Source organism: Galeopterus variegatus, unplaced genomic scaffold, assembly GCF_000696425.1.
Source record: "Galeopterus variegatus unplaced genomic scaffold, G_variegatus-3.0.2 Scaffold2362, whole genome shotgun sequence".
NCBI classification, from domain to species: Eukaryota; Metazoa; Chordata; class Mammalia; order Dermoptera; family Cynocephalidae; genus Galeopterus; species Galeopterus variegatus.
The window spans coordinates 130,931-157,515 of record NW_007728473.1 but is presented as its reverse complement, the minus strand read 5'-3'; the positions used below and the strand labels follow the sequence as shown (position 1 = coordinate 157,515).

Sequence of the window (26,585 nt, the reverse complement as noted above, 5' to 3'; positions counted from 1 at the left end):
CTCACTTAAAGTCCCTCAATGGTTGAGATATCCAAGCTTAGCCAGACCCCAGGCCGTCTTCCTAGTAAAATGTCCTGCCCAGAGACTAGTTGGTAACAAATAGTCAAGTTCTAGGTTTTGAGTTAAATTCATAATAGTTTTTCACAACAAAAGCCCCCATGCTCACACTAGGTGTACAATTTGGGTAGTACATAAAAATACCAAATTATATACATGAAAGGTTTTTTAACGTTCCACGTAAGAAACGAGTCATAATTTAGCTCTTGATATGGGATCCAGGATCAGTTTCAGTAAGTTCTTACTCAGGCAAATAAACATGGGGAAAACGTGAAAACAAGAATAAAATAATTCAACTTTTGTGAAAGCAGAAAGATTAGAAATATTTTACTCAAATAATAATTGCTAACTAAAAACACTTTTTATTAATAGTCAATCCACAGGATCCTGATATTGGTTTAAGTTTTTAGTAAAATTCATTAACTAAAATAGCATTTTAGCCATTTCTAGCGAGCATGTGAATTTTCTCAGATCCTCCAAGAAGATGTTTCCAAACTCATTCTTTTAAGTCCAGCAATTGGCCAATTATCCCCTCAGCTATAATGGCTAGATAACTAATGTTTGCCTTTTTGTTTTTTAAAGACCTTTAGTTTCTTTATGTCTTGGCCTCCTTTTTCTTAATAACAACAGAATTTCCTGGATGGAAATCTGTGGACAGGGCTGTTTGGAATTCCACCGTGTGCAGGTCAAAGGCTAAATTCCTAGCCTCATCTTTAAGGACTTCAGTGATCTGGCCCTATTATGTCCTGCCAGCCTCTGTCTCGTACATTCTACACCCAATGTTACAGTCACATCAGATGTCCTGCTATTTTCTGTGCATGCCATAGTGCTTTAGATACTTGTTCTTTAGGACAGCTAGTTTTTCAGCCCAAAATAACTTCCTCCAAATTAAACTTTCATGTCCAAGTCTAAATGCCATTTTATTCACTCAACCAATTTGGAGATACAGAGATGAATAATCCACGGTTCTTACACTTGCAAGTCTTACATTCTAGAGGTGATTCCAATAATATGAACACTTTAATATAGTATGAGATGCTTTCTTTATTCTCAGCCAGAGTGAATCAGTATGGCTCTGATCCTATACCTTATTCAAGCACATAGTCATTTCTGCCTGATTTTTACCTGTTTTCCTGGTAATTTATAAGATCCTTAAAGTAACAGATACCCATAAATTACTCAACAACTGTTGAGTAATTTATATGCTCTTTGAAGGTAACAGATAATGTACATTACTCAACAAATGTTGGTTGAATGTGAGATTTGGTTCAATAAATGGGACCAGTCACATAGAGCTTTTAAGAAAGCTGCTGATCCAATAGAGCCCCAATTTAAACATTTTCAGAGATATCATTGCAAATATTACAGTCATGAAAAAAATACTCTAGGGATTTCCTTGTCCTAATCATTAGAATCGTGGAATGAGTCTTTTTCTTTAGTAGTTTCCTCTATATGATGCACTTGTTATTGGGACTGACTATTGCTAGTGCTGAAGTATAAATTATATAAAAGCAGGTAAGAGTACAAGTTTTGGAGTTAGACTGATTGGCGATCAATTTAGGTTTCTTCTAAGATACCTAATAGGAACGTGACCTTAGACCAGTTTCTTGACCTCTAAAAGATTCAATTTCCATCTCTATAAAATGAAGACAAAATACATGTCTCAGTGGTTGATGAGGATTAGATATGATATTGTGCTTAGAAAAGTGCCTGATACATAGTGTTAAGGAGCTACTAATCATCTTTATTATGAAAAGCACCCTGCTGATATAATGCCAGAAATTTTATACCCTCTTTTCTCTTAGACACTGCTTGTTTCATCTGCCGCTTTATGAAATGTAATATTCGGTAACTAAGTAAAACGGCAAAAGCCCACACTCTTACCAATGATTTAAGTAATTGTTGTGGATTTGGCTTTTTTTTTTAAGTTAAGATACTCAGAATGCCAGAAGATTGCACAACTAACACACTGTCTAGTTAAAATAACTGTACACTCCGAAATTATAAAGTGGAAGGAGTTATATAACCATGGGAAAGCATTTGTCTTTTCCTTCTTTCAGGTTCTATTTCATTCAGTAAAGGGTAATATTAATTATTCTTATTTTGAGAGCCAAGTTTAATGTTAGCTTTGTTTTATTGTTTATGGGAAACTATGATAAGGACTTTGGGAAAAAAGGAATTAGCTCAATATTTCTGAAATGTGGGATAAGTAAAAATACATTTAAAATACCCCAGATTCAAGAATTCTACGTGATTACAGCAAAGTGGAAACATCTTTACTTAGGCGGTTAGATAGCAGTCTAGAAGGAGAAATGAAGTAAACAGTGCTTTTTAAATCATAAGTAGTTGTGTATTTTAGTAATAGGTTTAATAAAAAAAATGATTAACTTTTTGTGGTCATAAAATTTTACATAGCTTCGAGGAAAAACAACTTGCACAATACATGATTTTGTTTCTCACAGGTGAAAGGATCAGTATAAGAAAACGTCTGTTTGTTTGTTTTTCACAGTTTGACATAGACAAAGAGGCTGGGGAAAGGCAGATTTACCACCGATATTGCATGGAGCGAGCGTCTGTTCATTGTGCTCACGTGTTCACCACAGTTTCTGAAATAACAGCAATGGAAGCAGAACATATGCTGAAGAGAAAGCCTGGTAATTACTATCTCTGAGTTTACCTGTCTTTCAGTTCCAAATAATCTTAGAGTAGGAGGACTTTGTTTTTCCAGCATAAAGTAGTAGTTAGAGGAAAAAATGCATTCACTATTACCACTCAAATCTTCACACATTGAAATTCTCAATTTCAGTAGGTTTGCAATGAAACCAACACTAAGCTATATCTGGAAAATAGTTCCAGTGCTTGTTGAATAAATGAGCTCTGGTTGAAATGCTCTAAGTGTGAACTGGATTGTCAGAATGATTCGGTATGTGTAAAAAAACTGAGTTGACTTTTCTTCTCTTTTAAGAAATGAAAGCCAAGAAAATATCAGAAATTCATGTGAGACTATCCCAGTCCTCCATCTTATAACATGGCCTTACTGGTGCTGTTTAATAGAAACTTGTTGTTTTAATCTCTTCCCAGACCTCCCTGCAAGTTTTTCTGGGAAACATCCCCAGACCCAACCAGAGCTCGCAACGAGAAAAAGCATATTCATAAAACATGACCATATCACCTGGCCACAGTTGATTGGTCCAAAGGTAGACGCCTGACATAAGCCAGGCCATTCAAATGCTCCCATAGGAAGGAATCTGTGTTTGAATGCACTCTTGTGTAATGGAAATGTCAGCTTTGAAGTTGTTGTCAGGGTCCATTTTTCTGTGTGTTGCACTAGATGCAAAGAAGGCTAAACTACAGTGAAGTGCTGTAAGAAGCAATAACTGACTGAGAGAGAGAACTCTTTAGGTTCTACACAGTAATTTAGACCATGGTTTAAAGTCATTCCTGAGACCCAGCTAAACTCCTGCATCCTATTAATAAATTTTTCATCATTACACTTAAGCCAGCGTTAGTAGGTTTCTATTACTTGCAACCCAACAGTTCTAATTGATACATCCTCCTTGCTTAATTCCTGTGGTATTATCTCTTGTGTTTCTTTCAGATACCAGCTGAATGTGTAGAGGAGGTATTTCAAGCTAGATTTAAAAACCAAAGCAGAACAGAGCAAGAATCCAAGTAGTTGGAGTAGTGGCAGCATTAAGATCCTATGGTTTTTTTTTCTTTCCAAGAGTTCTCTTGGATTCTCATTCTCATACCTCTTACAAGAGTTTACTCCATCCGTATGTTCATTTCTGTCTTGAGTCTTTCTTTTTTTCTGTCTATAGTACCCTTTCTGAGCTGACAAAAATGCTTTTGTTTTTCCTATTCTAAAATGAAAATTTCTCTGGAAGCTGCTCCCCTGTCAAACGACCGTACAATCTCCTTGCTCCCTCTGCGGCCAAATGCCGCCATCCCTATATAGGATCCGAACCCACGGCCTTGGTGTTATCAGCACCGCACTCTACCGAGTGAGCCACGGGCCGGCCCAAAGTCGCTCTCTTTCTTGTCATAGGCCAATATTCTGGAAAACTCAGAATGCCTGAGCAACAAAATTGAAGCAGAATGAATTAGTTCTTTTATAAACAAGAAATTAGAATTAAGAATTAGAAATGAGAAGTAGAAATTAGGAACAAGTGGCTGCCTTTCCAGTATTCTAAATGCACAGATTTCCCACACACTTGGCTAAAAAAAGATGGCAAGAAGTAGTTTGGACAGTGGTTGAGGACAGACTGCATGGATTCTGCTTCCACTTACCAGTCGTGTGTTCTTGGACAAGTTTCTTAACAACTCTGTGACTCAGTTTCCACCTCTGAAAATGTAGATGAGAGCACCCACCCCATTGGTTGTTGCGAGGATTAAATGAGTTACATTGTAAAGCCTTTTGAGCAAGCACCTAGTGCGCAGTAAGCAATCAATAAATGAAAACTATAACACTCATTATTACTGCTGTTGATTAGACTGCTCTGTTGTATGAATCACTTACTGTCACTTTGGCCACGTAGTCCTGATTTCCTATTCTAAACAAAAGACTAAATTATGGAGTTTTGCGAATTTTGAATTCTGTGATGTTCAGAAATGAAAAATAATAGACATCTGACTTTGTAGATTTAAAAACTTTTTTTTCTATAATTGGACCCTCTCTCAAAAGATAATTTTCATAATAATTTTGTTTTGCTTTCTCAGATGTAGTTACTCCAAATGGCTTGAATGTTAAGAAATTTTCAGCAGTGCATGAGTTTCAAAATCTACATGCCATGTACAAAGCCAGGATCCAAGATTTTGTTCGAGGCCATTTCTATGGGTATGCTTTTCTTTATTTTTTAAACAGTTAGCACGTGATTTTAGGGATCTTTGGTAGAGGGACAACAGGATTGTTATAGTAAATGTTCCTCTTTCCCAGTCCCCTTTGTACTCTAACAGAATTCATGTGTACATTTTGTTGCTGTAGCTTTATTTCATTTGAAACTGTTTTGCTTTGTTTTAGTCATCTCGACTTTGATCTTGAAAAGACTTTGTTCCTTTTCATTGCTGGGAGGTATGAGTTTTCAAACAAAGGAGCTGACATCTTCCTAGAATCCTTATCCAGGTTAAATTTCCTGCTGAGGGTAAGAAAGCTCTAGGACATAATGTAATGCTCATATAGAGAGAACTTTACTCTATGGGAAGTGAAGAACTTTCTGGCTTCTTAATTAGTTTTCAAGAAAATACTTGAATTTGAAAGCTTAAAATGATAACTTTATTCAAAAAATGGCTTTGGCCTTTCAATTTATATATTGGAGTTGCCACATTGCTCATTTGTGTTTTTGTCAATGTCGTCAAGTGTGTTTTTCTTAAGAGACCTTCATGTTTATCACATTTTATGTGCTATATTTTAAGAAGTCATTATAACATCCCTTTTCCCCATATGAGTTTGTAACCAATTGAAAGATAAATATAGAGAAATCAAGCAAATGGAAAGCAAAACATCACTTTTTTTTAAACCAATGAAGACTAGCTTGGGTATATGACAGCAGGCTTGGCGTTCTGTCACAGGAATCCCCAGCCATCAGCATCCTCCTAGCCAAGCAGGCCTTCAGACTAACATTTGTCACATGCTGACAGCCAGGCAGTGCAGCACCAGTCTCTATAGAACTCAGTCCCTCCCCAGCTCACCAGCCATACCTCCTCCTCAAGATCGACAGTCTCAAACTGTTAAACTAGGACATGCCTCACAAAATGGAAACACAGAGGAGGGAAAAGGGGGTTCTTACTCCTGATAATGTGGAATTGTTTTTGCTCAGGAAGGTGGTATGTAAAACATGTTCCCATCTAATTCAGCAATAAAAAGTGTAGCAATAGAAGCAACTACAGAAAATGGTACCATATCACAGGTATTGATCAAGATGATTGGCTCATATTCTAGTCCTATCACGTAAAATATAGAATAAATAACAGGAAAAGACTCACAGGAGACCAGTGTAGAATTTCAATCTTATTGAGATACTAAGACAACTAAACTTTCCTGAGCTCTGCACTACTTTCCAGTTAAATTTTCTATTTCTTGGGCATAGACTTATCTTTGTCTCAGAGAAAACATTGTACCAAGTATGCTAAAAAATTTACTAAAACCACATTAATAGGGAAGTGATACATTAATAAAAACGCAAGTCTGAATAATAGAACTGAAGGCCAAAAATATTATTCTGAAATAATATTATTTTATATTTCCTTGTATGTATCCATTCAACAAGCTTAATGAATGGACTCACAACTATATCAAACATATATCATGTTTAAGGACATTATTGATAAATTTATTCCTACAATTATGAAATATTCACTTAATTTTTAGATGTGAAGAAAAAAGCTATTGCTTTTATTCCAGATATCAAAAATAGTTACTGTACTTGGAGAAGTAGAAAGAAGGCATTCTCCTTTCATGTAGTACATTTGTTCTTTGGTAGCACATTTGGCTACTCCTGGGGTTAGTTTCCTATTCTGTGAATCTGTAGATTTCCTTAATAGAATGTCAGGCCCTGGAGTGCAGAGGCCACATATTAGATTTTAAACTGCTTCACACTCAGGAGATAGTCGACCATTTCCAGAATACATGAACATTCATATGTTCATGGTTTTAAGTGAGTTTATACTTTATTCCCACAGTGGCTTGTTATGTCATTTCCTTCTGAGAGATGCTAGGCCAATGGTATTATGGAAAGAGGAAAAGAAAACATAGATTGTAGAGTCAAGAAACACCAGTTTAAGTTCCAGATTTGCCACTAACCTGTGTAGGAGTTCAGATGAAATATTTACCCTTTTGTGCCTTTCTTTTGACATTAATAAAATGAGGAGAGTGAAATCTGTTGTGCACAATTATTATGAGGATTGAGTTAAATTATGTACTATATCTAAAGCACCCCAGCACCGTGCCTGCAGCACCAGATATGCTGATCACATGCGTGTTCCTTTACTTTAGGGATAAAAACCAAAATGCAACATCATGAGAATCAAGACATCTAACAGAAAAAAATGTAAATAATCTATTTGAGCAAACCAATGGGCATGCGTGTTCCTTTACTTTAGGGATAAAAACCAAAATGCAACATCATGAGAATCAAGACATTTAACAGAAAAAAATGTAAATAATCTATTTGAGCAAACCAATGGGAATAAGCTAAAAAGAAATTAAAAAGAAGAAACCAAAACTCAATCTTCATTAAATTTTCAATCTGAAATTTCAAAAAACTAATTTTTGCCTTGTAATATTAACATTTAAGTTATTTCTTAACCACAGAAAAGCACAATGATATCAATAACAATTGTTATATGTTTTAGATGATCAATGTCCTGAAAATATTCAATGTTCGAATTTTCAAACTGTTAAGTGGCAAATCTTGATTGAAAGCCAGATTTAAATTAAAATCTCTGAAAAAGTATCAGGAAGGTGGATATAATTTTTCTGTAAATCATAAATAAGTATTCCTTTTGCCTGATGATATTTAAAAGCACTACTATTCAAAGTTTAAGGTCCATCTGTCATTTTTTAAACTCTTTGATAGTTGACTCTGTTGTGTTTTCTCATTGCTTATCAGATGCATAAGAATGACATCACTGTGGTGGTGTTTTTCATCATGCCTGCAAAGACAAATAATTTCAACGTGGAAACCCTGAAAGGACAGGCAGTGCGTAAACAGCTATGGTAATCTCACGTCCTGTGGATGTTCTCAAGCAATGTGTGTAAAGGGATTTTTTTTTAAGTGGACGATCTCCGTTATATCTTCATGAACTTTGTTCCTTAATATTATGACAGCAAAAATGCTACTTGCTTCTCTTCTCATTGTGCTACCAAGTTAAATTATACAATGCCTATAGCACTATAGGTGCTATTATAAAAACTTTGGAATGAGCATCATGGAAGGAGCAAGACTCTGTAGAGATTTTTAAAGATGGGTTGAATTTTTAAGAAAACTTTTTATGGTGGAAATTTAAAAATATACACCAAAGTAAAGAGGATAGTGTGATGACCCCCTGTGTACTCATAGCCCAAACTCAAAAATTATCACCTAATTCCTATCTTGTTACATCTGTAGCTCCATCCTCTCCACCCCGCTGCTTTCTAACCTCCCCTGGGTATCAGCAATCAAATTCATTTAAAGCTCTTTGGGCTGGTCAGGGTATTCTGTGGCCTCGGCTCTGGAGGTTTTAACTCAAGCTGATTTGGAAAGAAGTAAAATAATAAAAGAGGCTATACAAGGGCCGGCCCGGTGGCGCACTGCAGAGTGCACCGCTTGGGAGCGCAGCGGCACTCCCGCCGAGGGTTCGGATCCCATGTGGAGACCGGTTCCCGCTCAGTGGCTGAGCGCGGAGTGGGTGCAACACCGAGGGTTGCGATCCCGTTACCGGTCAGTAAAAAAGACAAAAAGGAAAAAAAAAAAAAGAGGCTATACAAAAGAGACCTGCAATTTTAAAGAATGCAAACCCAAAGAATATTGACCAAACAACAGCATTGTTATGACAAATGAAGATTAAAAATTATGATACTGTTTAAACTATAAATCTTTCTATTTTAAACAGGGACATCGCACATTCTGTAAAGGAAAAGTTTGGAAAGAAACTCTATGACGCATTATTACGGTAGATGCTTGGAATACTTCATGATTCAGACATGTAGGGGTTCACTACTCAAACTTAACAGTTTAGACACTGTATCTATTTATTTTGTCCCAAATATAAAGGAATTAATAGTGTTTGAAGACATGTTACATCATGCGAGCAGTGTTTTAGCGTTTGTTTGAGAAAACTTGTAAAAAGTGTCTACGAATGAGAACACATTTATATATGCAGGCAGATTCTAATTCGGTAGCAAACTCGTTAAGGGATAATATGTCAATCTGAAGTTGAGGGAGATTTCATGAAATTTTAAGTCAAAATATGTATTGATTCAATATATATTAAATCTGTTTCCTTATACATTAAATCTATATAACATATTTACTTAATAAACATCATTTACCAAAATAGATGAAATTGATATATCTGATACTAGGAAGCACCAAATTAGTGCCAGCTGTTTTTATTTTTATTATTAACATTGTTTTCCCCACAGAGGAGAAATTCCTGACATGAACAATATTTTGGATAGAGATGATCTAACAATTATGAAAAGAGCCATCTTTTCAACTCAGGTAATAAGAAAAAGTGTCCACCGTTTTCTGTTAACTATTAAATCGATCTAAACCAATATTTTAGTTGATTAGGATGTGGTAATTTGAGACACTGTTAGATCCAAGAGCTAGGAAAGACATTCTGACATAGTCACTCAAATGGTATGCTCTTTCATGAGTGATTTTAAGGGCTCCTTTGGAAAATCTCATGAAACTTGTCTTTCTATCCACTTATAAAAATTTTTTGGAGCCAACATATCCAATTGAAAAACTGTGCATATTGTAATAACAACAAAAAAACCTCCTAAATTTTTCAAAAGCACAAAATTTGAGTCACAGTAGAAAAATGTGGATGTTTCTCTGTCAAGCGAAATTATTGCAAAAAATGATAAAACAAATGTGTTAGTCATGCACAAAAACTCTTATTATAACAATGAGGTATCAGGTACTGAAAAAGAGCCCTGCTGGAAGAAACCAATAAAGTTTATCTTGAGTCACACACACACACACGTGCACACAAAAATAAAAATAAAAATAGTTTTCAACAGTGTAGTCAATCCACAGCTACCACAAATTCAGAATTATTTTATAATACCTCTTTTCTTCATACAAAAAATGCCCTTTTGTGTGTGTGTGTATATAAAATGATTTACTGTTAACTTATTTTAAATATATTAGTGTTGCTAGATACAACTTTTCTTGTATTTTGCAACCTTTCCTTTCTGTTTTATCTTCGAAACAGTTTCAGGTTGGTAGACAGATGGCTACCTTTTTCTATGAGCAATTGAATGCAACAGTTTTAATAGAGATTTCTATTACTAGGGTGGTATTCCCCAAGCAAAAGTTGCTTATTAAAGGCATCACCCATTGGGCAGAAATGGGTGGGCACTAGGATTCATCTTGCCAGTCCTATAGGCTAGGAACAGCTGCTGTCATCAGTCAAGAGGGGAGGCACTTAGGATTGTCAGTCAAGATCCCTGAGGCCAGGATCTCTTGAAGGAAATCTGAGCTGTTTCATTTCTAGCGCTGCCTCAGTCATAAAGAGGGCAGTAGTCTAAGTCCTCATAGACTGTAATCATGCTCTCTGGCTTAAAATCCCTGCCACTTATTCAATTTGTAAGCTTACTTAATCTGCCTGTACCTCGGTCTTCTCATCTGTAAAACGATGATAAAATAGCCCTGTCGTGAAGATCAAAAAAAATCTATAGATGCTGCATTGAATACAGTACTTGGCACATAGTAAATGTGTAATAAAACATTAGCTTTTATTAGTTCTTAGCCCAGTATCTAGCACATGATGGATACTTAATTTTTAGAAGAGAGGTGTGAACAGAGTTTGATGACAGTAGAAGAAAATGGATTTATCTTTGCCTACAGGATTTGATAAGATGTTTTATAAAAGAGATAACATGTTAGCTAGATCTTGACTGATGAACAGAAGTTTATCTTGCACATAACAGGAGGGAGGGCTCCCCAGGCAGAGAAAAGGTAGACAAAAAGGCACAGAGATATAAAAGCACGTGGTTTATGTAGGGGAAATGGAGACAAATTTATCTCATACAAATCCACATAAATTATGTTTATGCAGTTAAACTCTTGAATATTTTGAGGTGTTCATTTATTATTATCATAAGGCAACCACACATACAAAAGAAATAAAAGTACAGCATCTTACTGATATTTAATATACACTGAAAGCACTGCAAGAGACTTCTGTCAATTCAGAATTAGGTCTTCTACTTATTAACAGAATTCTTTAAAAACCTGAAACTAACTTAGGCTTGTGCTAACGTAAGTAACTATTTCATTGCTTGCATATTTTTAGAATTCTACAGAGAGGTTCTTAACTCTCAGAGTGGATTGATAAGTTTTTAATATGAATGTCCTCATTGGATTCAGCAAACATTCCAGATTATCAAAATTCTCTATTAAAATGAAGACTTCAGACAATTTTTTTACTTTAATCCTTGGCATATGATGAAATTATAAAGGACAAAATCGATTTAAAATTAATAATTGAATGGCCTTCTTTATGTCTTATTTTCTTTATTTCTGAAATTAGCATCTGAGAGTATCTCTTCTACCCATCACACAGCGTTGCCAAGTTTAAATGAGGAAATATATGTGAAAATTATTTATAATACGTAAAGTGTTAGGCAAATGTTGTTATGATTATTGTAACATATCCAAATTAGAGTTTTTCTTCAAAGTAATGTCTTTGGAAGAGTTTATACTTATTCCATGAGTAAAAAATGCAAAGTGTAATGTGCTTGTTAAAAAACAGTTTCTTTGTCCTCTTCTTTTTTCTCATCCTCTTTTCCTTTCCTTCCAGAACGACTTGGTTTTAAAGCGGGTGGGGCAAGACAAGGCAGTTGTCTGCACTAGAATGGGGAAGGTGCTGCGGTAGTCCAGAGAAAGGCATCGGAGCCCAAGCAGGGTGAGGAAGGTCCACCTAGTGGAGAGTAGCCTGGGGCAAGGGGTCAGAGCCAGAGGCAGTGAGTAGCCCATCCACGCATGTGAGGAAGATGAGTTATGTAGAAGGGAATTGACCCAATAGGTAACAAGTTAAAGATGATGGATACCAGGGATAGGTGAGTGTGTGTGCGTGAGTGTGCTTGTGTGTGTGGGTGAGGGTCTTTGTCTCTGTCCACTGAGAGGGTCTTTCTGTTTGGCTGGGAACAAAACGAATGAGCCATGGTGTTTTCATGTTTCAAAATGGGCTTTGGAGAGTGCAACTTTTCCTAAGCTTGGAAATGCCAAAGTAGGCACAATGCTTTTCAAATCCTATTTCTTGTTCTTTGCCAACAGAGAACAACAGGTTGACAATTTGATGATTGCCCAGATACTGTATCTGTGTCTTTTGTCTCTTTTCCTAGTGCAGTACCTTGCATATAATAGGAACTCAAATCATCTTTAACAGTGGAAAATATTTTATCCACTTTTACTTTGCAATTTTGTGATTGAATAAGCCATCATTTTTAGGTACTAGTTTTGTACATTTTGCTATTTTATTTCTTCTTAAGTTTAGCTTATCTTATCTCCTATTTATAGATCTACTGAGCTATAACTAATGCCTGTAATGTCCTTGTGGATTGATGGGTTAAAATTCTCTATTAAAATGAAGACTTCAGACAATTTTTTTACTTTAATCCTTGGCATATGATGAAATTATAAAGGACAAAATCGATTTAAAATTAATAATTGAATGGCCTTCTTTCTGTCTTATTTTCTTTATTTCTGAAATTAGCATCTGAGAGTATCTCTTCTACCCATCACACAGCGTTGCCAAGTTTAAATGAGGAAATATATGTGAAAATTATTTATAATACTTAAAGTGTTAGGCAAATGTTGTTATGATTATTGTAACATATCCAAATTAGAGTTTTTCTTCAAAGTAATGTCTTTGGAAGAGTTTATACTTATTCCATGAGTAAAAAATGCAAAGTGTAATGTGCTTGTTAAAAAACAGTTTCTTTGTCCTCTTCTTTTTTCTCATCCTCTTTTCCTTTCCTTCCAGAACGACTTGGTTTTAAAGCGGGTGGGGCAAGACAAGGCAGTTGTCTGCACTAGAATGGGGAAGGTGCTGCGGTAGTCCAGAGAAAGGCATCGGAGCCCAAGCAGGGTGAGGAAGGTCCACCTAGTGGAGAGTAGCCTGGGGCAAGGGGTCAGAGCCAGAGGCAGTGAGTAGCCCATCCACGCATGTGAGGAAGATGAGTTATGTAGAAGGGAATTGACCCAATAGGTAACAAGTTAAAGATGATGGATACCAGGGATAGGTGAGTGTGTGTGCGTGAGTGTGCTTGTGTGTGTGGGTGAGGGTCTTTGTCTCTGTCCACTGAGAGGGTCTGTGAGAAGTAAGAGCCCAATAACAATGAGCACACCTAGCACCCAGGCCTTGGTTTCTAAACACCATTCTTCACTAAAGAAGCCAGGGCTCCCTTGCAGAAATGGCTGATTCTAGGCCTGTGGTGGGTAAACTGCAAGTTGAGTCTGGAACTTCTTCTTGTGTCAAAAATCAAAGTAATGCTCAAGGAATCAAGAAGTTATACAGAAACCAGCTTGCAGGGACTCCTACTGGCCAAACCGTAGAAAATCTGAGTATCAAATTAAACAGGGATGCTAATGAATTAGAATGCATTGAACAGCAGAAGAAACCGTGAGTCCAATACAATCATTAATTAAAACTTTAATTAGAAATGGGATATTGACATAATTCCAAAATAACTGCCCCCAATACTTATTAATAACATAAGGAAAAAAGAGTAACTTTATAGTGAAGAAGCCAAAAAGGCACGGCCTTAGTCAGGAGACCTAAGTAAACATCATCAGTAATTAAAAATATAAATCCTGTACCATTTGATAAAGTACAGTTAGGACACAACATCGCTTTTGTGATCCATCTGCCAAAGATGTATTACCTGAATCTAATAATGAAGAAGCATAAGACAAACCCAAGTTAAGGAACTTATTTCACTTCAAAATGCAGACTTCAAAAATGTTGAAGTCATGAAAACCCATCAATTCTTCCCAATTGAAGGAGACTGGAGAGATATGACAACTAAATGCAGCACGTACTTCTGAACTGAATCCTTTGGTTTAAAGAACACTATTAGAACCATTGGAGAAACTTGAATGGGATTTAAGGATTATATGATAGTGATGTATCAGTGTTAATTTCCTGACTTTTAAGTTTATATTGTGGTTATGTAAGAGAATGTTCTTGTTTATGGGAAATACATGTTAGGTACTTGGGGATAAAGGGCATTGGGTTAGCAACTCACAAATGATTCTGGAAAAAATATTAATTCTCTTCATATTGTACTTGAAACATTTCTGTCAATTTGAGACTCCCAGTACTTTATAAGCAGATTTTGTTTATTTTAAATTACTACTTAGTTATGGGGGAGACTGAGAGAATAACCTAATTCAGTGAGAACTGTAAGAAATAGAAAAAACGGGAGAATTCATTCACACAGGCAACAAGTTAAATAGCTATTAATTATGCTCACAATTTTTCCATTATATCCATGCTCTCTCTTGTCTCTGCCTTTACAGAACATCATAGGCAGTGTGGTCCCAGAACTGGCTCATACCAGTGCACAAGAGCCAATTGTTAAATTTTCAGAAATTTTGTGAGCCAGTTTTATTTATTTATTTATTTATTTTTAAAAAGATGACCGGTAAGGGGATCTTAACCCTTGACTTGGTGTTGTCAGCACCACGCTCAGCCAGTGAGCGAACCGGCCATCCCTATATGGGATCCGAACCCGCAGCCCTGGTGCTATCAGCACCGCACTCTACCGAGTGAGCCACAGGCTGGCCCTGTGAGCCAGTTTTAAATATAGCCATTGTTAAAAATCAAATTATAAATGCTTAAAAGTAAATTAATTATAAATATGCTCAAAATTTATCACATTCTAAATCCTTTACTCCTGTTACTGTTATCTATGCTCTTGAGGTCACTTATGTCTGTCGTATCCATATTGTGCAAATGCTCTACGATGGGTAAGGGGATCTTAACCCTTGACTTGGTGTTGTCAGCACCACGCTCAGCCAGTGAGCGAACCGGCCATCCCTATATGGGATCCGAACCTGCAGCCCTGGTGCTATCAGCACCGCACTCTACCGAGTGAGCCACAGGCTGGCCCTGTGAGCCAGTTTTAAATATAGCCATTGTTAAAAATTAAATTATAAATGCTTAAAAGTAAATTAATTATAAATATGCTCAAAATTTATCACATTCTAAATCCTTTACTCCTGTTACTGTTATCTATGCTCTTGAGGTCACTTATGTCTGTCGTATCCATATTGTGCAAATGCTCTACGATGATGTGCTAATTCTCTCCCCATCTCTGAGTTCAGTGACATCAATTGATAGGTTGAAATTGGCCATGGGAGTATTTATACAGTGAAAATAGGTGAACACCACAAATGATGGCTTGATATGTTGTGTATTGATTTGGGGACTTAAGAAAGTGATGGAGAAATATTAATAACACAGGTTAAACTTTAAGGTATATGGTAGCCATTACATTGTGAGTGTTCAAAAACTAATATCTGACTCTGCAAAGAAGTCACTAGCATCACTGATGAAACTGTGAAGTTCTGACATATGTCTCTGTTACTTTACTTTCTTTCACTCAGAAACAAAGGAAATAAACCAACATTTATGTCAGGGTTACACTCAGTCATCAATTGAAATCATGAATTGGTTATAAATACAAGATTTTGGCAAAAATCAAAAAAGCATTTTGTGAGGACTAATTGACTATAGAGAATTCACAATAAGGAGACTATAGACTTTCTTTTAGAGCAGTTTTAGGTTCATAGCAAAATTGAGCAGAAAGTACAGAGGTTTCATTGACCCCTCAGCTCCACACATGCACAGCCTCCTCACTATCAACATCCCCACCAGAGTGGTAGGCTTGTTATAATGGGTAAACCCACATTATCACTCAAGATCCCTAGTTGACATTAGGGTCCACTCTTGGTATTGAACGTTCTATGGGTTTTGACAAATATACAATGATCTGTACTCATCACCATCGTATGATACGCTGCCCTAAACGTCTTCTGTGCTCTGCCTATTCATCCCTCCCCTGCCCCAACCCCTAGTAACCACTGATCTTTTTACTGGCTCCATAGTTTTATCTTTTCCAGAATGTCATATTATTGCAATTATATATCAGGTAGCCTTCTCAGACTGGCTTCTTCCACTTAGTAATACTCATTTAAGTTTCCTCTATGTCTTCACATGGCTCGATGGCTCATTTCTTTTTAGCACTGAATCACAGTCCATTGTCTGGATGCAACAGTTTATTTATCCGTTCATCTATGAGGGACATCTGAGTTGCTTCCAGGTCTTGGCAGTTATGAATACAGTTGTTATAAACATCTGTGTGCAGGTTTTTGTGGGCATGTTTGTTTAAATTTGGAAATCGTACATCATTTGTATCGTTAAAATTTATAATAAACTTATGTATAACTATGTATTTATAGTTTGATTTCTCAGTGTTAAAATATGTACCAGCACACCACCACTTACAGACATGGTAAACGCTTTGGATTTTACTCTGAGTGATTTGGGAAGCCACTGAAGGATGGTGTGGCAGGAAAATGACTGACTTTTTTGAAGAATCATTCCAGTGTTTGTGTTGAGTAAAGATTCTAGTGGAACAGAAGCAGGGAGATATCCTAGGACGTGATTGCTTCCAGGGGAGAGAGGATGGCGGCTTGGGTGAGGTCCTCCATTATTATGATCTATTCTAGATGAGATTCCTAGAATATTTTCCCTGTCCCTTGGTTCCATTTCTGGCTAACGCATGCTTGGGGCATGTGAGAGTGGTCCATTAGATAGTACCCTTCTTTCCTATTGGAGCTGGGAACAAATTGATAAGTAAGACAGAGGTCAGCCGTAAGAGAACCAAATAAATAAAATCTTTATTGCTGATCAAGGCCAGGTTGGACGATGTAGGTTAGTGTGAGAGCAAAAATGGGCATGCTGACTCCTGATCCTCTGATCTAAGCCTCGGGACCTGAATGAAAATTCAGTCTGCAAGGTATATGTTTACTTATATGTTTACTTATACAGAATGAAGAGAGGAGAAAAAAACCACTCAGGCTTTTTTCCTTTTCTTTTTTCCTTGTCTTTTCCTTACAGACATGGTAAACGCTTTGGATTTTACTCTGAGTGATTTGGGAAGCCACTGAAGGATGGTGTGGCAGGAAAATGACTGACTTTTTTGAAGAATCATTCCAGTGTTTGTGTTGAGTAAAGATTCTAGTGGAACAGAAGCAGGGAGATATGCTAGGAGGTGATTGCTTCCAGGGGAGAGAGGATGGTGGCTTGGGTGAGGTCCTCCATTATTATGATCTATTCTAGATGAGATTCCTAGAATATTTTCCCTGTCCCTTGGTTCCATTTCTGGCTAACGCATGCTTGGGGCATGTGAGAGTGGTCCATTAGATAGTACCCTTCTTTCCTATTGGAGCTGGGAACAAATTGATAAGTAAGACAGAGGTCAGCCGTAAGAGAACCAAATAAATAAAATCTTTATTGCTGATCAAGGCCAGGTTGGACGATGTAGGTTAGTGTGAGAGCAAAAATGGGCATGCTGACTCCTGATCCTCTGATCTAAGCCTCGGGACCTGAATGAAAATTCAGTCTGCAAGGTATATGTTTACTTATATGTTTACTTATACAGAATGAAGAGAGGAGAAAAAAACCACTCAGGCTTTTTTCCTTTTCTTTTTTCCTTGTCTTTTCCCCCCCTGAATCTAGAACACAAGGATTCTATTGAAATGACCAAGTTATAGGGGATTCTTTGCTTTACTTTCTTTTTCTCCTCTTTTTAAATTAGAATTTCTTTTTGTTTTTTAGGTGGTTTTGCACCCAGAGTTTTTATCCTCCACCAGCCCCTTATTACCCATGGATTATGAAGAGTTTGTTCGTGGTTGTCATCTTGGAGTATTTCCATCATACTATGAACCATGGGGTTATACTCCAGGTATGGGACATATATAGATGATGAAATGTTTTGATTTTGTTAGTATATTACTTTATGTGCATGTATATAATATTCAAAGTTGATGTGTAATATCTACTAAGGTTTTGATTTTTCAGTTTGTTTTAAAAATGATTTTGGTTGGATCTATCTCAGGGGTCAATTTCATGCTTGTAGATCCTGACCTAAGAATGACAAAGGTTATGTCAAAAGTATACCTTGGTGTGGCTGGGCATATTTTAGTGGGTATATGAGTTATTGCCTCATTGAATTCCAAAAAAAAGAATGTTTTATAAAGATTATATTATTTAATTATCTCTACACATCTCATTTATTAATGTAAAGGAAAAATTGACTGCAAGTAGGGTTAATACAAGAAATGATAGTCTAGCAATATAGTTCTCCAAAACATTTCAAAAGAATACATTTTAAAAAATATTTAATAGATGTATTTAATTTGTAATATTTAACAAATTCACGTGGTTAAAAAAATATAAAAAGGTATGCAGTAAAAAGTCTTTTTCACATTCCTGTCTTCAGAAAAGAGTTGCTATTAGGAGAAAATGGCACTTTAGGGGTAGATATTGTCAGCAATGACATTGTTCCATTCAGAAGTCCCCCCCACACACACACACACTGCTTTTTGCTTTTTTTTGTTTTACAAATGGTGGATTCTCAGACCCACCATTTATTTTTCTTTTCTGGCCCCAGCTAGCATGGTTGCCATTAGCATCAAGAGTGACTCATTTGGTGAACAAAATGGCAGCCCCCCTGCCCTGGGGGCTTTCTTGCTTATCCAGGGCTTTGGGATGGTGGTCACAGCAGCCAGTCCTGGTGACTCAGTCCAGAGTTATAGTTCCAGTAAGAACTAAAAAACATTTCACACCCTCTACTTATGAACCCAAATACAAAACAGAAAAGGAGTTTATAGAACATGCCTGGAAAGCAGGATCGGCCATTCTTCCAGAACGTTTGGAGCGTCCCATACATCTGGCCTGTACAGCTGCTATCTTTGATGCCTGTGTTCCTCCTGAGGGTGATGCTCGCATGTCATCTCTTTCAAAAGAAGGACTGAGACAGAGAAAGGAGTGAATAAAGAAGAATGTTGTGTCACAATTGTCAGTCCAGAAGATAAAAGAATATGATGCTAATTTTAAAACAAAGGACTTCCCTGAGAAAGCTAAGGATATCTTCATCGAAGCTCACCTTTGTCTAAACAACCCAGATCATGACCGGCTTCATATCTTGGTAACTGAACACTGTTTTCCAGACATGATCTGGGACCTCAAGTATAAGACCATTCACTGGAGCTTCATGGAATCTTTTACAGCCACCCCAGGTGGTTCAGGTTCACTGTTCAAGTCTGGAGAACCTGAGCAACATGTATGGCCAGGTCACCATACACATGCCCACCTGGCAGACTCTGGCCATCTATGACTGGTTTGGCTGGTTGATTTATGTCACAGGAAGATGTGCCCAAGGATGTTCTGGAGTATGTTGTGTGTCAAAAGCACCTGATGAGCCCCTGTGGGAGCTGGAGAATGCATGGCAAGATCGTTCCCCCATGGGCACCCCCTAAGCAGCCCATCCTTAAAATAGTGATGATCACTGGCCCCCGGCTGAAACCATGAAAAGACTATGAAGAGGCACAAGGAGAGTCCCATAAGCCTCAGCCAGCCTGATGGCAAAAATCACCCATGAGGGGGCAGTGTGGGTGACGAGGCTGCTGGAAGCTGTGAAGTCATCTACCTCCATCATGCTGTAGAAAGAACTACCTTTGTTGACTCTGCTTAGGTCTTTTCAGCAGTGTCATCCTCAGTAGCCATGGCTGACGGCTGGGTGGTACATGCACAGACCCTCTTCTTTTTCTTCTTTAAACTGTGTCTAGCTTCGGAGTCCAGATGAGAGGCAGTATGTTTCAGAGAACATCTGATGCCAGCTTTCCCCACAGCAGGGACTGTGGGAGCAAATTTGCAGCCTTCCCCTTCTCATCACAGGGCAGGGATCAGAGTTGGAAATACACTGCCGGGGTATTGGACAAATTTTGGTGGTTTCTATACATTTTCCCTGGTTCAGACTAAGAGTAGACCAGCCTTCAAATATCAGAAGTGGAAGACGAGCCTAGCTATGACTGATGTGACTCCCAGGAAACCCAGACTTGGTAAGAATAATTAGTATTTATAAAATATGGTATCATTTAAGAAGATATTTTCTCATGCACTGACTCACTGATGAATCAGAATTTATATTTTGTAGAAGAATAATGTAAATCCAAAGAAATAATTTATTCCTAAAAAAGTGATTCATTTGTATTTGTACTGAAATGCCTAATTAAAGTAGAAACATACTTTAAATACATGTTCATTCAACTATTACAATGCTGACTCTTCCATCTTTTATTGCTAATCAGAGATTTTCTTCCTGATTTAGATACAATTCCATTTATGATTTTAAAAGAAAAGGTTCAGAAAACATTTTTATTTGTAATTAAGAGAATAAATTTTGCCTTCTGCATCTCAATGTTGTCATTGATACAAAGCTCAAGAAAGGGGTAGCAGAGGTCACGGTTGGGGGAATAGTGGGCTAAATTATGAAGAGGAAAACTTTCCTAATATTTGTATTCTTGCATCTGAGAATTTAAATACATAATTTGAAATCCTATAAAAACAGGATCTCACAATCTTTACAATAGGAGCGACATGAAGTCTCTGTGTCTTTTGTCATAAGGTCCTATTCTGTTCTAGGTTCAACCGAGAATAATCTGTCAGCAGCTATAAAAACACGAAAACTTCTGGAAAAAAATAGACAAAGAATTACTACTTCTTCAAACATGACATAGAAAATTTATTTATCTAACTTTAGTTATCTCTCTTGAAATTCTAAAAATGCTATTGGCATTTTAGCTCTTGCTAAAAATCGCTTTCTCCTCTATGAAGGTGGTGTCTTCTTACTCATGAAATATCCACATGAGTATCTTACACTGTTGATGATAGAGTATCTACCTTTTGAGACACATAAAACACACATTTCACTGATGAACTTAACACTTTGTTATTGACCCTTGTTCCTATTGTTTCTAGTAAATAATACAATTTATTATGAGAAGTATCACAGATGGGGAGCATGAAATCAGATGTATGAGTGACTGAGGGAATGTGGGAAGTTATTTCTGTTGAGTAAAGAGAATGTTATGTGACAGCCAACTTTTCACCAAAATGTTGTTTTATAGGACAAAGCTAAACTTAATCCACAATGATAGACAGACTTATCTAATGTTCTAAGATAAAGACCAAAGATGTTATAAAAGATAAGTGGACGGGAAAAGAAGTTTGTGGAATACTCGTAATGAATGAGTCACTCTGTGTGTTACCAAGTGAGCTACCTGGCCAGCCCTCAGTCTCTGTTTTAAGTTAACTGAAGAGAACTGGTCACTCCTCACCTAACCTATAGTTACAGAAATAATGAGACTTCTGGTGGTATCAGTTTAACACTAGCATATTAGATAATTCTCTAATTTTTTTAGAGTAATCTTTTTATGTGATATTAGGTCTAACTCACCCACAGAAAGCATTCATTAAAGTCTGTTCTATGTTTTGAGAACGCCTAATAAATATAAGTACTTATTTCGTTAAATTTATTCGACGAACGTATACTGAGCTTACATGAGTACCTAGTGTTTTACTATATAGGGTATTAGTGAATATTTAATAAAAAAAATAAGGATCTATGAACTTCCATGGAATTGTAGACAAAGTTTTGTATACATATGCATATGAGAATTTTTCTGGAGAGGAGTTTCAGAATTTTCATCAGGTTTTCAAAGGCGTTAATAATCCCCATCCCACCTTCCTCCCTCCCCACCTCTAAAAATATTACAGAACCACTGCTCTCTAGTGACAGAGCTAAGTCAAAAGAAAATACTTGCAGAGCATGAGACAGGTTGCTGTCTAAATTGTATTACTTTACGGGTAATGGGGAGATCCTGTTTTTAAAAATCTATCCCCCACTCATCAACCAAGAGTAATTTCATAATCAAATATAAATTCCTTGTTAAAAATGCAGACATTCTTGAGAGCGGTAAGATTTTTAAAGACATATCAGATATTTTCTGAAAACAGGTTTTGACTAAAAGGTGACGGAGGACTGAAAGAGATCGCAGGTTCATTGCACTCCTGAGAAAAGGGAAGCAATTTATGCCAAGGGAGATTTATATGAAGGGAGAAGGGGGTCGTGTCCAAAACATATTTAACCTACCCCATAATCTTGCCGAGTACTTAGAGACACAGGCTAGAATGGAGGACAAAACAACACTAGCTGGGGTTAGAGAGGCAGATACACAGCAGTTCCAAGCAAGAGCTCTGGAGCTGGCCCCTGCCTCAAATCCCAGCTTTAATCAAGTTCCCTGGCTTTGTGAATTTGGGCAAGTTATTTAACCTCTCTGTGCTTCAGTTGCTTCATCTGTAAGACGGAGATGATGGCCCAACTTCACAGGGATGTTGAAAAAGTAAATGAGTTAATAATACATGCAAAGATCTTAGTACCATGCCTGGCACAAAGTAAACACTGCTGTTACTAGGAGGACTAGGACTTTTTGCTCCTCCATGTGCATACAAGGATCTGGAAGCTGGTCTCAAGCCAAGCCTTTGTCTTTTTCTCCTGGCAGCTGAGTGCACTGTGATGGGCATCCCCAGTGTGACAACAAACCTGTCTGGCTTTGGCTGTTTCATGCAGGAGCACGTGGCTGATCCTACTGCTTACGGTGAGGTTTTTCAGAATGCACCCAAGGAGACATGACCTCTAACCAAACAAAGCACAGGCTCTTTACAGAGCCTACTTCTAAAGTTATCCTGATAATTAAACTAATGTTTATATATCTTGTTTAATTAAAAGTAGGTTGAATTATGTGGTCCATAGATAAGAATGCTATTAATATTAGATGTATCGCTCTGAAGACAAACTGCAAAAGCAGTGCTAAACCTCAACAAATCTTGCTCTTTACATTTTTCCCCCCACCCTGAATTCTGCCTTGGCTCTCTACTTCCTAGAAGAAATGTTACAACAACCATAGTCTTATGGTACATATATTGGTCATTATATATAGAGTATATAGATTCGTATTATTTTAAAGATCCATGCAAAATTTACTTAAATTGTTTAAGACAGCAGGAGAATTTGTATATCACCATGTATCTATTCATATTGCCTAGCAGCAGGAGAAGTTTGAATGGGATGGATTCTCTGCCTGTACATTGCCAATTCCCTGGATCTTTTACTGTTGCACTGGGGCTGTTCTGTCTCCTCAGACTAGAGCTGTGGTTCTCAGCCCTGGCTGCATGGTGGGAGCATTGGAGAACCTACAAAGCACTGATACCCAGGTCCCATCTGAGCAGCCCCATGGAGATTCACTGATCCAGCATATCCCCAGACCACCAGATTCTTTTTCAGTGAGATCTACCTTTTTGGCTGTGCACTGGCGTTGGGTGTAAACCATTAGAAAGAGATCATGGAAGCAATAAAACCTTAGAAGGAAAAGATAAGGTGGAGGCAATAGCTGAATTGGGGAGTGGATGATGCAAATGGTCTTTGATAGAACCAAAGATATAGGGAAAAGAAGAAACGTTTTAAGATTAGCCCTCCTTTTACCTGTGCTTTGGCTTTTGTGCTCCTCAGGAATTTACATTGTTGACAGGCGGTTCCGCTCTCCAGATGACTCCTGCAATCAATTGACTCAGTTTCTCTATGGATTTTGCAAACAGTCACGTCGCCAAAGAATTATCCAGAGAAACCGAACTGAGAGGCTCTCAGATCTTCTGGATTGGAGATACTTAGGCAGAGTAAGCAAGTTTTTGATAAACGCAGAGGACCACTTTAAAAATTCCACTGGACTATAAAAGTGTTGATTCTAGTCATAATCCATAAAGTCAATTCAATATTGTAATTGTTAAAATCTCAGTGATGTTTTCACACACTTTTTAAACTTAATATGAATTTGCAAACTCCTAAACCCAATTCTTCACATTTAGTTTGAGTCCATAGTAGCAAGTCCCATCAGGATTTAGAACTAATCTTATGAATTATTCTACTGTCAGTGCTTAACTTGATGCATTACAGGTATGCAAACACATTTTATGAAGACGAGGAAAATTATGAAGAGAGAAGTCCCCACCTTGTTTCACTATAGAGAGATAATGTGATAATATTCCTCGACTACAGTGGGGAATGGGAATAATATTGTTTTTCAAAATGACAAGTACAGAAAATACTTCTATTCAATCATGCCTTAGGTTTATAAATACCCAACTACTCACATATTTCAGCAAAGGATGATTTAATAATAAATAAATGGACTTCACCTTCATATGGTATATCTGCTTGCATGTTGCTGAACTCTCCTGGCCAGATGATAAACGACACCATTTGCTGAACACTAATGCCAGTGCTCATTATAATCTGGAGGATTAATTTTACTGTCTCCATTTTATAATGAAAACAGAAAGACAAGGCTTTTAGAGGTATGTTTCTTACCTAAAATCTGAAGCAGTATTTACACCCAGTTTGACTATTCAGGCCCCATCTTTTTTCCATGACATACTGCTTCTCCGTAGAATGAACCCAGTGTTTTCAGTCATCATGGTGCTGAATTCAGAGTTCAGAATGACCAGTTCTCCCTCATTTTTTTGTAGTATTACTTTGCCTATGCATTGAAAAATAATAAAACTACAAATTGTCATTTCTTTCCTGATTCTCAAATTTAGGTGAATAGATTCTTCCACTTAAAAAAAATGTATATATATATATATACACACACACATACACACTTCAGAACTAAGAGAATAAAGCCTTATATAATAACTTGGTTATAGAGCTATCTAATTTTTTTTTTAAACCTGTGAAATGGCTTTCTATCAACAGTATTACCAGCATGCCAGGCACTTGACGTTAAGCAGAACTTTTCCAGATAAATTCCACATGGAACCTATATCACCACCGACGGTAAATATTTAATATGTTGCTTATGTGTTTTGAAAGTTAAATTTCTTATTTATGATAAGTTCTTACAATATCTTTTAATCTGAAGGTAGCTGGATACAGAAGCTATTATAATATGTACTTTTACATATGATGAATCAAAGCAAAGATTAGAGGAACTTACAAAGCAAACTATCTCAAAGCCCTCGATTCAGGTTGGATGAGAGACAGTCAGCTAATGACATCACTGGAGAAGCACCTCCATATTAAACTGTCTCTGCCTTAATGCTTGAAACTGCTCTGTTAAACACCCATTCTTTTGGAAGTTGTTCAGAAATAAACTGGGCTGCCTTAACAGGAAGTGAATTTGCTATCCAAGGAAGTATTCAGTTATAGGAAGACCAGTTGGCAAGAGTAAGATAGGGCAAATTGGCATGTTCAGGCTGCCGACCTCCTGCAACTTTGTTGAGCAAATCTGAAGGATGACAGAGAGACTGACAACATTGGCAATATCACATGGCAGTTGAAATGAAAGGCTCTGGAGTCATTGCAGACTGGTACAAGTCTTTGCTCTATCATTTATGTGCTATGTGACCTTGGGCAAGTCATTTGGCCTCTCTACCCCTCAATTTTCTTCTGTAATTGGAAAGAAAAAGTTTGTCACAGTGTTGTTAAAAGATTAAATGAAATACATGTACCCGTATGTACCACCTGGCACATAAGTAAAGGATAGCTGTATATTTAATGAATCTTTCTTGAGCTTGGTGGTACCAGAATCAAAATGGATCAAAGTTTAATAGCACCTGAACAGAACACAAAAGATATCTGACTACATTTTTTTCTTAAATATGCATGCATAGTGTTTATGTTATTGAAAACCAAGAAAAGTTGTTATAATGTTTGTGTCTTATTTTGTCTTTGGCAGACAGAAGGATTTAAATATCCCAGGCCTTCCTCAGTACCGCCTTCTCCTTCAGGGTCTCAGGCCTCCAGTCCTCAGAGCAGTGATGTGGAAGATGAAAATGAGGATGAGAGATACGATGAGGAACAGGAGGCTGAAAGGGACCGCTTAAACATCAAGTCACCTTTTTCTCTGAGTCACGTTCCTCATGGGAAGAAAAAGCTGCATGGCGAATACAAGAACTGAATTCCACACTTGCTGAGCAGAGCTCATGTAGTAAGAACATAATGGGAATAATTATCTAAAAGAATGAAAATGCCATATGACAAGGGGTTAATTCTCTTCCTAAAAAGTGAAGGAGATTAAGTAAATGGCAAATTTCTAATTTTATTCCAAGTTATTATCCCCAACTCTTGTTTCCCCAGTAAATTAAGGCTTGAGGAGGAGGAGTGTTAATGAAAGGGGGAAGACAGGAAATGTTTTTTAAATGGTTAAACAATAAGAATTTTACTGGTGTTTAAATTATCATCATCATAATCCTTTATTTAGTATTTATACGGCTTCTATACCCTACCAAACAAGTCTTCCATTTCCCTCCAAAGGATTCTGATGTTAGCCATGAATGTGCACTACCCACATATTTTAAATAGCTAGTCTTTACCTATTGTTTTCATTTTTCACATACATCGGAACCATGAATTTATATCTCAGAACCATGAATTTATATCTAGCTTTGCAGAGAATCATATCCATAAGTAAATAGCTATCCTAGATCCAGACTTTGATGCATATTAATGCATTGTGTGTCACTTTTGAAATGCAGAATTCATATTCAAATTAATGATAGATGTTACCATCTGCACTGTTCCATCTTACTGTAACAATTATTCTATTGTTTAAGTGAAAAAATCTTTCTGAAAATTTGGTCAGTCTTCTACAGATGATAAATTGTTAACATTCAAATGAATAAATACA

General features: G+C 37.0%; 1 protein-coding gene and 1 pseudogene across 1 annotated transcript in view; both read left to right on the top strand.

Annotated features, from left to right (window-relative positions):
- The window catches only part of GYS2 (glycogen synthase 2 (liver)), a 46,388-nt gene extending 20,532 nt beyond the window's left edge, over positions 1-25,856 (top strand). Inside the window, exons 5-15 of the mRNA XM_008581480.1 lie at positions 2,567-2,711; positions 4,777-4,894; positions 5,078-5,198; positions 7,665-7,771; positions 8,647-8,706; positions 9,179-9,272; positions 17,617-17,743; positions 22,404-22,499; positions 23,411-23,574; positions 24,653-24,733; positions 25,635-25,856. Of these exons, the coding sequence (XP_008579702.1) occupies positions 2,567-2,711; positions 4,777-4,894; positions 5,078-5,198; positions 7,665-7,771; positions 8,647-8,706; positions 9,179-9,272; positions 17,617-17,743; positions 22,404-22,499; positions 23,411-23,574; positions 24,653-24,733; positions 25,635-25,856 (1,335 nt within the window). The remainder of the gene's footprint in view (positions 1-2,566; positions 2,712-4,776; positions 4,895-5,077; positions 5,199-7,664; positions 7,772-8,646; positions 8,707-9,178; positions 9,273-17,616; positions 17,744-22,403; positions 22,500-23,410; positions 23,575-24,652; positions 24,734-25,634) is intronic.
- On the top strand, positions 18,500-19,422 carry LOC103597612 (annotated as a pseudogene).
- Positions 25,857-26,585: the final 729 nt, after the last annotated feature.